At 36.8% G+C, this 12443-nt stretch overlaps 2 protein-coding genes across 2 annotated transcripts in view; one reads left to right on the top strand and one right to left on the bottom strand.

The window, feature by feature from the left end:
* Positions 1-1490: 1490 nt before the first annotated feature.
* On the bottom strand, positions 1491-3254 carry LOC149096762 (bolA-like protein 2). Its single transcript, XM_089279698.1, has 2 exons — positions 3138-3254; positions 1491-2322 (listed from the first exon to the last, which is right to left on the bottom strand). The coding sequence occupies exons 1-2, from the start codon at positions 3201-3203 to the stop codon at positions 2128-2130; spliced, it is 261 nt and encodes an 86-aa protein (XP_089135824.1). The 5' UTR covers positions 3204-3254; the 3' UTR covers positions 1491-2127.
* A 21-nt stretch (positions 3255-3275) lies between these two features.
* The window catches only part of LOC110043298 (RING-type E3 ubiquitin-protein ligase PPIL2-like), a 14199-nt gene continuing 5031 nt past the window's right edge, over positions 3276-12443 (top strand). The window contains exons 1-18 of the mRNA XM_089279697.1: positions 3276-3419; positions 3583-3632; positions 6559-6607; positions 6798-6860; positions 6987-7038; positions 7484-7535; positions 7622-7713; positions 8355-8444; positions 8955-9030; positions 9213-9313; positions 9465-9512; positions 9795-9870; positions 10112-10159; positions 10271-10329; positions 11380-11440; positions 11553-11581; positions 11760-11793; positions 12246-12308. Of these exons, the coding sequence (XP_089135823.1) occupies positions 3388-3419; positions 3583-3632; positions 6559-6607; positions 6798-6860; positions 6987-7038; positions 7484-7535; positions 7622-7713; positions 8355-8444; positions 8955-9030; positions 9213-9313; positions 9465-9512; positions 9795-9870; positions 10112-10159; positions 10271-10329; positions 11380-11440; positions 11553-11581; positions 11760-11793; positions 12246-12308 (1075 nt within the window). The 5' untranslated portion in view covers positions 3276-3387. The remainder of the gene's footprint in view (positions 3420-3582; positions 3633-6558; positions 6608-6797; positions 6861-6986; positions 7039-7483; positions 7536-7621; positions 7714-8354; positions 8445-8954; positions 9031-9212; positions 9314-9464; positions 9513-9794; positions 9871-10111; positions 10160-10270; positions 10330-11379; positions 11441-11552; positions 11582-11759; positions 11794-12245; positions 12309-12443) is intronic.

The raw sequence follows: 12443 nt of genomic DNA, 5'->3' as shown, positions 1-12443 counted from the left end.
CTTTTGTAAGTGAAAGTGTGAACATTAATAGCTAAGCTATTTTTGTCTGTTTTTCTCTAAAAATGTGAGGTTAAATGATCAGAACAATGTTTTAAATACTTTTTTTGAAAAATATCGAAATCGGTAATCCAGATTTCCGTGGCCTTCATACTTGTTCACTGTTTGTCTGAATTCTTTGAAGCAAGCAATTACTAACGGTCTGAAAATATAAAAATACAAATGACATAAGTTGCATATTAAGCAGGTTTTCGATTAAAAAAGAAGGAAAAATCTACAGTCTGAACCAACACGCAACCAGACTTCGACACTCGTGTGACGTCATCAAACGCCTCGCATTTTTTTTTTTCTTTTTGCAAATAGACATTTCAGCCCGGGTAGTTTGTCTCCATTACAGACCACATGATATTCTCTAGAGAATTGTTCTTTTGTCCATTTAAAACTATTCGTTCATATACACGAGAATTCTCAAGAGTATCATCACATGGTCTGAAATGGGGCAACAAACACCCAAGCTAGAAAGGTATATCCAGGTGGAATGTTAATTCTCTACTTGCACAAATCCCATACTTCACCTCTTTTACCCCCAAAAAACATTTGCATAGGCATTGTTTTAGATTTCTTTTGGGACATCTTCATGTCCCAGGAGAAATTGCAAACAATGATTATGCAAAATTTTGGGGGTAAAAGAGGTGTAGTATGGGATTTGTGCAAGTAGAGAATAGAAAGAAAAATGAACAAGTATGGCAAAGAAAAGAGAGGATGGCATTAAGGAAAAATCTTGAGTACAGAGGGTAAACAAAAAATGGAGAAACAAGAATATTTCTGTATGCACTTAGCGACACATCATTGCTCCCAAGGCTTTTGTTTAACCTGGCTTGGATTATTTCTTTATGAATGTTCTTCCTGCAAGCAAGGTCGTTTTGACCTAACAAGGCAACTCCCTCCAAAATAGATTTGTGGTGTAGCTGTGAAGGAAGGAAAAACTTAGGGAAGTGAAATATCTTATCTCAGGTATTATCTTATAAACAGCACATTTTTGCCAGGTGTCTTTACTTTACCTTACCCACCCTCGTGTGTTTTAGGAAATGATTAAATACTATGGAGTAGATACTATGGATAAACTATGGAGCAAGCTAACAAATAAAGAAAGATCGGCGATAAATCTCAAGCAGTTTAAGACCCACGTACAGAGGCTAGATCTAGGCAACGTCTTAGATGGATGTAGTGGCTGCCATCTTTGGAACTCATAATTTTTATAATCTCTTATAGGACTTTTCTGTATATTATTTTTAGATAGTTCTAGCTAGGTGTCCCCTATTAGGAGTGGGGATTCTCCACTGCTAGATGTAACTGACACGATTATAAAGTCATTATTATTATTATTACTGAAACCTTTTTTGACAAGTCAAGATTCAAAAACTTGCATGGTTCAGAAAGTGACCTTGCTTAAAGAATCCACACCATGCAATACACTGATGATCAATCTTCCATTCTTTGTTTCTTTTTGGTATCTGATTTATTCTTTGTGATTTTCAGACTTTCAAGTTTAACAATCATTTTGAGGCTTCCCTAGATTTGAAGAGAATATTTTACACTGATTTCCAAAAATTACCTTAAACATAACATCATAACAATGGCTTATTTTTTTAGTACATTAATTACATAGTTATTGCCTTAGTGTTCCAGGCTCTTTTGTGCTAATTCTAATTTTTTTGGAGGGGTGATTTTTAAGCAAATATGCTAAATGACTAACTGTAGACTGTTATATAATATTATAATTGCTTTAAATAAACTTATGAGCTTGGTTTATTGATTAACATTGCTGAAAATATCAAATTCCTAGCATATCTATTTCCATGAAAGTGTTCATTGAGTGCCACCTGAATTTTTTTTTTCATATTAAAAAATCACTAGATAAGGTTGCTTACTACATACAGCTTTTCAAAAATTTCTTAGAAAATAATAATCCACTTCTACCATTGCATAACCATATTATGGCAATAACATGAAGAACTCTCTGTTTTAAATACACCATAGTGCTGGAAGTAGATGTTCTAATGAATTTCCTCAAATAAAGTCAACCCTAGTTCTTGAAGGGTTCTTTTTCTAGCGTTCATGAATTCTCTATTATGTTGCCTTCTGTTTCTCCCACTGTGCAGGTTTCATTGTTTTAATAGTTAACGCATGGATAGTCTTCAGTTCCTCGACTAAACAGTCATTCACCATCCTGTGCTGAGCTAACAGTGGTTTTCCCTCAAATTTGTCAGAAACAATGACTACTGAGAATTTTCCTCCACAGCCATCTGTCAGGTCAACCACTTCCTGTTTTCACGTGAAAAAAGTTACAGAGTCAAAAGTGTTAAGTTGACTATATTTAATCTTTCTAAGTAAGACTAAGAAGGAAAGTTGGGACAAGTGAAGAATTTACAAGGTAGGTTTTTTGACCAGCACCTTATACCCTAACGTTTCATAAATTCTTTCTTTGTGACAGATATATTGTATTTGCCCCTTTCTAACAAATAAAAACTAACCGCAGGCAAACATGAGTGGAACTAATCACAAGAAAACAGTGCATTCGGCGTTCAGTATCCTGCAAAATACCCCTGCCGCTAGGATAGTGCTCAGATTAACCAATTTACAGTTAGCTCTCAATGATGGTAATGTACCGCATTTGAGACGGAACAAGTTTAAAACAATATTTTCAGCTAGGGTAGTTTGTGGACCAGGGGTTAGTTTTCGTCTAGATCCGCTTCAGCTCCTCTCCATGGTCAAGTCATGATCAGCCGGTGATATTGACCAACACGTTGATTTCAGTCGAAATGTTGACCAATGCAGTGTTCGTCACGATGGTCACTCAAGATCAATATTGATGTAACGTAATGATGTAATCAACAGTCAGTTGAATATGGAATTTTGAATTCAAAGCACGCACACTTATTTTTCAACTGAAGATGAAAGAGATCTTAATGGAACGCTGTGAAATATAAGCTTACAAAGCATTTGATGTATAGTACATGCAATAAGGAGACGACATGTATGCATGCCACATGCGTCCACATCTTGAAAATCCAGATCGGCAAACTAAATTTTTGTGCGCATATTGCACAAACTGAGTACAAAATATATACTTCTCCTACCAAATGAATAGGGTTGAACTCCTTTTGAAGCTTTTCTTGAAGAAATTCACTGCTGATTCCACTCATGGCTTTCTTCCTTGCTTGATCATTAGATGAAGAGAAGAACCTGGGTTTGAATGTTTTTATTTCAGCCTAAGTGACACACTTTCTGCCATACGATATATCCGCTGGTCTGAAAGTCCTCAAAGTGTTCCTGAAATCTTTCTGAAAGTGGTGATTTTGTGATACTCGCCTGCAAAAGTTCGTAATTATGGGAAAGAAACAGCACCAGAAAGACAAATTGTAAGCTTAGTACCTTAATTAGGTCCTCTCTCTGTCTTATTTTTAAAACAATATGCCTTTAGTTTTGGCGAGGAGTTTGTGAGAGAATACTATGACAGCAAGTGTAGACAGTGTAAGACACTAAAATGTTTGTGTTCTATGTTTTTCATGGTTTATGTTAAAGATATTTGACGAACAAGGAGTGGAGAGATGAATGGGGTGGAAAGAAAGCCGGTAAGTTAATTTTCCATGAGATATCATCCCTTGAGTAACCAGTACTAGCCACAGGTAGCCAAATCTTCAAGAAAGGATGCATGACCATTTCAATTACGACACTTGATAAGCAGTGATATCTTCATCAAGTAAGGATATGATGGGTCCTATAAATCATGTTTACTAAAGACATCCACAGTCGAGTGTTGATTGATATTTGTACCCTTGATCGACCTGCGATCAACACTTGATCAACACTCGATCAACGCCCGATCAACAGTGGGTTGATGGTTGGCCGAGTGTCAACCGTTTCATACAAATCAATCAAAAATTAGTCAACTCTCACCGGACTCTTGACCAACTCTTAACGTACTGTCAGTCAAGTGTTGAGTGAGTGTCAACTGAGGTGTTGATTGAGTATCAGTCAAGTGTCAATCGAGGGTCAATTGAGGGTCGATAAAGTTTATCAATCGACACTCAACCTCTTGATCCCTGGGGATAAAGGGTTATGGGCGAGGACGAAAATTAAGGGGTAAAGGATACCCAATACTAATGTCACTTCTTGTATCTCTACTAAACGACATGGATTATAGGGTTGGTACATTTCACTGACCCCTAGTCCATGGACTACTTGAATGGACTACCCATGGACTACCCTAAATGGACCACCCTGAAATTTGTGGGAAACATAAATTCAATGATGCTAGAACCCGAACAAAAAATGCAATTGATTGACAAACACAATAATTATGGAACATTTGCAATGTAACAGATTTAATCCCCAACTGGACCTATGCCACAAATTATTACAACCGAAATAAAGGAAATGAGTTGCTTTTCTTGTTCCCTGTTATGGCATAAAGAACTGGCTCACGAGCCAGAGATGAATGCGTTATATATGCAAAATTTCCACTTACCATCTAGCGAGCTTTCCATATTGGACCATATTGTGAGCGACCGTGAGTGACTCGTGGGCAACTACTGCGCCTGCTAGCTACACTCATTTGGCCAGCAGTAGACGTGCATGATGGCGGTGTATGGGAGGTGTGTGGGTGTATGGGGTTATGTGAATGTCATGTCTTATCATGTAGGTAACAAAAGAAAAACTCGCTCGAATCCAATATTTTGTAACAGAGGTCCAGATGTTAAGGTAGGAAAAGTTTGAAGATTAAATCACAACTGTTCTGATCGATCGCATCTTTTGTTCGGATTGTTAAATCTGTTACATCGCAAGTGTTCCGTGATGTGTTTGTTGATTGATCGCCTCTTTTGTTTGGGCTCTAGCATCGTTAAATTTATGTTTCCCACAAATTTCAGGGTGGTCCATTTAGGGTAGTCCACGGGTAGTCTATTCAAGTAGTCCATGGACCAGGTCCATCGGGGTAGTCCATGGACTAGGGGTCAGCAAAATGTACTGACCCTGGATTATACAAGTAGTGCAGGGCTCGAAATTAACTTTTTCGTTCGGGAGCCAGCTGGCCACTAATGGGAAAAATTTGGTCGCCAGATCGTAAATTTTGGTCGCCAACTTATTTTATATATAACTCACATGAGAACACTAACATGATTTTGTACGTTACTTTGCATGCAAGAAAGTCACAAATGAAGAGCTAAAACGTTTGAAAACAGCACGAGTAAGGCTTAAAAACTGTTATAAAGCTACCGTTGTTCTCAGATTATAGGGAGCTTAAGCACGCGCGTTTTTGAGAGGCGGACGGCAACCGGAAGAGAAGATTTCGCATGCTTGGACCGTATTGTCCCCCAGATTTTTATACTACTCATCTCTAATGAAGAAAAAATACTTAGCAATGTGAATATGGTTGTGTGAGGACAAGTTTAAAGTGAAAAAAGCTCACTTCCGGTTACCGTCCGCGTCTCAAAAACGTGCATGCTTAAGTTCCCTGATGTCTCTGGTTCGCAGGTGATGGTTTTCTTCTAAGTTATTTTAAATGGAGGGAAGCACAAAAACTTTTACGTCCGTGGTTTTTGTAATGACACAAACACGGGTCCTTTCGTATATCTTCAAAACGCAGTTCTTTATTTTCGTCGCCTTTCGCCGCTGATAAACAACACTATGCTTGGTCTAGGCTCCTACACAACTGATCACATCTGCCGCCATTGTTCTCGCGTCAACTGAAAAGCGCGTGGTGTTGTAGTGTGCCCGCGATCCCAGTTTTGGAAGAGGCCGCTGAAACAATATGACGCTTGGTAAACGCAGTTTCGACGTGTCGAAGTAATTTTTACAATTACAAGTAATTTTTTACGATTTTCTTGTAATATTCAGACATTATTTTAGTGGGGACGGAAAGGTGAATTGTCTACTAGCTACCAGATCCGAATAATTTCCCTATCTAAAGATTTAAAAACAAGAGTTGTGTTGTGGTCATCTTTACTTATCGTACAAATCGCGAGTCGCCAGCTGGCGACCAGTTCTGAAAATTTAGTCGCCAGTGCTCAATTTTTGGTCACATTGGTGACCAGTGAGTCGCAATTTCAAGCCCTGTAGTGTGAAGAAACTTACTGCAGATTCAATGTTACATAAATAATCTGTAAATTCTTGACTCTGATTGGTGGTAATTTTGATGACAAAAAAAACGTGACCTGAGTGTTTAAAGCCAGATTGGTCGATGTGTGCTGGTAAGGGAAAAGGCATCTGTTGCACACATGCCAACCATCTATTTGATACGCATAATTCAGGGCATTTACTCTTAACAAATTTTAACTTTCCAACCAAATGAGACTGAATAAAATAGTATGAAGCATTCACATAGAAGTTGATCTGATTAATTGAACTCAGATTTGCTCAATAGCAAGAAATATTTCCAGGTTTATAGTCTCATCGTCAGCTCAGCTGATTCCATAGCATTTCAAAAGACAGAATCTAAAGAGAAGGTTGTGATGCAGGTAACATTGAAAATAAGTGAATTTTCTCTGTATTACATTTTAGATGTACCTGAGAAGGCCAGCTTTAGAAGGTTACCATTTCATTGCTGCAGGTTTGTTTTCATGATTTAAATCAACTTTTCAGTTGACTTACAGCTCATAAACCATATTATTAGTGAAACAATACACATTGTGTGACTGAAATTGTATAATTATTCTTGCAGGAAAAGATGTGAAATAGAACTTGTGATTGTTGTGAAAAAAATGTCCTCCAAGTTTTTTTCTTTGTTTTCTGTTATTCAGCCTTTCCATGCAGCCATTTGAACATCCACTCTGCACTAAAGATGGCATCATATTTGATTTGCTGTAAGTTACGCAATCTATTTTCTTCTTCCTTCACACTGGGTGTTACAAATAAATTTGTGGGCAAAAGTACTGATATAAGAGGATTTCTGACATATTATTTAAACTATAATTTTCTTCTTTTTACAGAAATATTGTTCCTTATCTCAAGAAATATGGGAAAAACCCAGTCACAGGAGAAGTATGTAAAATGATTATCAGATAATTCATTACTAAAAGGCATGTCAATTACAGGACTGGTGTGGTATATATAAACAATAGCCTCCATTTGGCATGAAAATATGCTAGGATATTTGTCCGCGGACATTATCTGTTCCGAGAAACGAACAGCTTTCCAAAAGCGTAGCTCAAGGAAATCTGTGAGCTTCGAGGAACAGATAATGTCCAAGGACAAAATATCCAAGCATATTTTCGCCCTAAGTGGAGACTATTGTGTTTATCATTCTTCAAATCTTTTTTGCAACGTGCGCAGTTTTGAAAATTGGGGAATATTCTCGAATATTCCCCAGTTTCAGCTGGGGAATATTCGGTCACATGACGTGTTTAGATCAATCGTGCGCGAGCAAGAATATTTGATGAATTATAAGCACTTATATTATAATCAACATTCCATTCTTCTTTTATAGCCTCTGCAGGCCAAGGAACTTGTAAAACTGAATTTTCACAAGAATGCCGAGGGTAAGTTGACTGATCAGTGTTTATTGAAAATGAAAGATTGGAATTTAGCAGTAATTGTTGTTGTTGTCAATTTGTGTCTTTTACAGACAAATATCACTGTCCTGTAACATTCAAAGTCTTCAATAACAACTCACACATTGTTGCTGTCAAAACAACTGGAAATGTCTTCTCATATGATGTAGGTTAAAAGTCTTTGCATTTCCCATGTACTACTTTTAGTTCCTGACCAGTGCTGAATGAATCAGAGGATGAAGAAACAAACCAGTCAAAGGAATAATTCCTTTCTTTGGTTTGTAAACTGACAAATTTGTGGTTCTCTAGGTTCTTTTTGATGCAAATATAATATAAATATTTTCTTAATTTTATCCCTGAATGAGACATGCAGCTTTGTTTTCTTAGTGCCTTCCTTTTGGGTGGGAAAGTGTATGCCAAGTGTATGGTGGGGAGTGGATATAAATCTTTGTCATATGCTTGAACCAGTAGTTTATGTCAAAGAAACTTTAGTGTGATATGGCAATAAAAAACATTAGCTTCTGCTTTTTGTTGATCCCATAAAATGTTCTTAGCAACATCTTTCACAGAAACTATGAATCACCACAAAATTTCTAACCTCAGATGGGTTTTCATATCCCAAATTTCAAACGCTAAATAAAATATTTAATATTAATACTTAATATTAATATTTAAATTTAATATTACCTAATGACACCCCTCCTGATCTCATCCTGTCACTACAGAGTCACTGTGTACATGTAGGACTGTCTCTTAGTTATATTAAAGTTTTCAGCAAGGAATTTGTTTCTTCCTGACCAATAACAGGCAGTGGAACAGTTAAATCTAAAAGCAAAGAACTTCAAAGATCTCCTCACCGATGAACCATTTACACGTAAAGACATAATAACTATACAGGTTTGTCGCTCATTCAATGTTTTAAAGTCCATAGCTGCAATAATGCTAGTCAAAAAGTGCAAGAATGAAAAAAAGAAGTGCTTAATTGTTTTTTACGTTGTTAATTTTTCAAATGTTAAGTTAGTAATACTGGTTTATCAGTTGAAATAAGGGAGGTGTGGTGGCCTCATGGTTAGTGCGCTTGACTCAGGATCAAGCGGTCCGAATTTGAGCCCTGGCTGAGGACATTGTGTTGTGTTCTTGGGGAAGACACTTTACTCTCACAGTGCCTCTCTCCACCCAGGTGTATTATAATGGTGGGGGTAACCCTGTGATGCACTAGCATCCCGTCCAGGGGGGAGTAGAATACTCCTGGTTGCTTCATGCTACAGAAACCAGGCATAAGCGCTGGCCTGATGGGCCACTTGGCCCATATGCAGACTTTACCTATCAATTTACATAACATTTTTAATATTGCTTGTCATTTTTCCAGATTTTCACATGTTTTGATTTAAATTGTTTTCCCAACAGGATCCAACAAGTCTTGACAAGTTTAACCTGGCAAATTTCCACCATCTAAAAAACAACTTGAAAGTGGTGAATGAAGGTCTGTTTTGTATTCATGGTGCAATAAAAGTTGTCTCCAATAGCCCAGTAGGGTTGTTTCCATACTAGCAGCAAGCCTTGACCCTTGCATGAGAACTCAATATGTAGACAACAGTCTGGAGAAAGTAAAAAATAGCTAGCAAGAGATAACTGTACAATAAATACTTTTGATCATTTGTTCAGAGGAAGAGAAAGCAAAGAAGGATCCAAAGTATTATTTGAACAGAGCCAACAAAGACACACTTGGCATTCTTAGTGAGCTGGAAAGAACGTACAAAGAACCTGTAAGTAAACTTTACTTTATCTGTCATTCTCTATGCTGTTTTTGTTGCTCTAGACAGAACTTTCTTTTGTTTCTGATTGACAAGATCACTTTATCACTGACATAAGTTTCTTTTCTGACGGAACATTGATTTATTAATAATTACTTTGCAGGAGAAGAAGAGCATAGAGAAAAGTGAATCACTTACAGAGAGGAATGCAGTAAGTTTCCTGCCCAGTATAGATCCTTTGCATGAATGGCGCTTGTATTTGAATAACAATATTTATACGTCCTTAGCCTCACATTCATGTGAAATCCCTTGTCTGGAAACATAATCACAAGGCTAAGGATGCATAAAGTATTGTTACTCAAATTTAGCCGCCATTTATGCAAAGGATCTATACTTATTTGTTGACTTATTCTATTGTAGTTTCCCATTTTTCCAATGTACTTTTGGGTAAATTTTGATAAATAATGTTGTTTTTGTTTGTCGATGCATGTAGGCTCATTATTCCACTGGTGCTGTAGCTAGCTCATTTACATCGACAGCGCAAATACCCGTCACTCAACAGGAAGCAGGTAAAACATCACAAACTCAGTAGACTCCACACATATCTCTTCAATTTAACATTCTTGAATTGCAATGCTTTGTTTATATTCAACTCAGTTGTCTGATTAATAAATCAAACGGTCAATTGCCATTTAATGCTTGTTTGTTCATTTGCCCATAAATTCACCTGTCCAAGTAATGCACTTAACAGTCTCTTTCTTTATTAATAGGAGCTTTTAATGATCAATCAATTTTATGATTTATTTTCAGCTGTTGTTGATCAGGATATAGTACGATATAGAGAAGTGAAAAAGAAGGGTACACACCTTGTACATGTTAAAAAAATAATGTCTTTTGTCCTTTTTGTTTCTTATTTCAAATTGATCTGTGGAATTTGGAATATACTATGATTCTTTTTTCTTTGTTAAGGTTATGTGAGACTGCAAACAAGTCATGGTGACCTAAACTTGGAAATTCATTGTGAAATGGTGAGCAAATACAAAGAACTTAATTCTGGGGCTTTTTTCAAGATGCAGGATTGACACATTTGATTCATTTATACATGACTCCTTATAAACCTAAACTGTGTAGACAACAGTATCTGAGGAAATTGTTTATGGTTCAAAAATTCTGAAACTCAGTTGTTCCAGAAAATATCGACTGTGGTTCAATTTTACCCTTGGAACAATTTTTGGTATTTTCCTTTGTTTTATATAATTCATATGTTGTATTACTACAGTGGAACCCTGCCTTACGGCCAGCCCGTAAGCCACCTCGTTGTTAGTGTCACTTTATTGTGGCCCAAACAAAAGCTCAGTCCTGAGAAGTCATTTTCTTATTTTAAGAACCCCTTTAATATGGCCACCCGCTTAATACAGCCAGATTTTGTGATGCGTTGGTGACCAGTCTGGGGTGACTGGATTAACAGTGTTCTACTGTTTACACCAGAACAAAAGAAAATACTAAATTGTACCAAGGGTACAACTGAAGCTCAATACATCTATCTCCCCTTTTAGTATAAATCTACTAGTGTTCTATCATGAATGCAGTACTTTGATTGGCTACACTGCACACAGTAGATGTTCTGTTGTTGACAGTGAGTAGCCTAGCAGTATGCAGTTGTTAACAAAATGGTGGCCATTACTTTGCATTCTCATGTGAAGAGGATTTAGATAGAGTTTTGAACGTCTGGTAGATTTACACTAAAACAATTATAACAGACAATTTGCTCTCCACATTTATGTGTGATAGTTTACTTGAGGTGCGCCCTCCTCAACTATCATGCGATAGAAATCTCAAGCTCATAATCTAATTGTTAATTAGAAGGTTTTTGGTTTGAACCTCTCTCCCCCTGAAAATTCCAGTTCAGCTTCATACTTTCCTGAATAAAATTGTTGGCTTTTAAGATCCCCACCTCCTCAGAATTTCCAGTGACCTTCCATGGGCTGTAATATATATATTGTTGGGACTGCACCTTATTTCTTCTGGTACATGCATATATGTGGAAGATTTGAGACCAGTTTCATCATATTTTTTAGGTACCAAAAACATGCGAGAATTTTATGAAGCTTTGTAGTGAAGGCTATTACGATAATACAAGTAAGTAAATAGACAAGAAAGCGGTTTCTTCTTTCTTGACGTGAAATTGGCGGTATTAGTTAAGTTTAAATTACACACCTAACTGATATGTTTTTTTTAATTTTCTTGTTAGTTTTTCACAGATCTATAAGAAATTTTATGGTATGTGTGAAGGCTGTTACATTATTAACTTACTTATCTGATTTATTCTTGAGCAAAAACGCAGCCGTTTTGTTATTGTATTTCTAAGCATGTAATGAATATGGTTTCTGATGTTTCAAATCAAATCAAACCAAGAGCGTATTCTAAATTTCTTGGTACTTGTATGTGTTTGTTTCAGATTCAAGGAGGGGATCCTACTGGAACTGGGCGAGGTAAATTTTTAATTAAAAGCAAATCTTCCTTGTTTCCTCAGCTGCAGTAAAATGTAAACCTTTTTTCTTCTCAATTGGCGTGATTTACCAAACATCACTGTCATTCAAACGAGAATAAAATAAATAAATTATACGTTTGTGGGTTAAATTGTGAAAATGACACACACTCAACCCAAGGAGATTGTTATAAAAATCTTACGTTTTACTTTCATAGTTTCAAAGGAGTTAGGGGTTTGTTCAGTTGAGAGGCCTATTTAATCAGGAACAGGGGAGGTTAATAACTTTGGGGGGATTCTGATTGTGGAACAGACTGGAAAACAAAACTAAGGGAGTTATACCTCGCAGACTTAAATTGGTCAAACAGGAGAGCAAAGATGTTTGTACATAATACAGGTTTTTAGTTTGTGTGTGTGTTTCGCATTTAACGTGCTGTTTATTTGCCTTCTTTACAGGAGGGGAATCGACGTGGGGCGAGGCCTTTAAGGACGAGTTCAAACCGAATTTAATACATCAAGGTTAGAAGGATGAATAAAGGCACTTTTTTATCTTGTAGACGTGTAGCATCTTTGTTTTTTCCTCCGTTGTACATGTACATTGCATCTCTATTGTACAGTAATAGTAAGTAGAAAATAGCTCAAGGAAAATACGCG

The sequence above is a fragment of the Orbicella faveolata genome, unplaced genomic scaffold (genome assembly GCF_042242905.1).
Source record: "Orbicella faveolata isolate gen_17 unplaced genomic scaffold, um_ofav_v1 contig_47, whole genome shotgun sequence".
Taxonomy (NCBI): domain Eukaryota; kingdom Metazoa; phylum Cnidaria; class Anthozoa; order Scleractinia; family Merulinidae; genus Orbicella; species Orbicella faveolata.
This window is presented reverse-complemented; position numbering and strand designations above follow the sequence as displayed.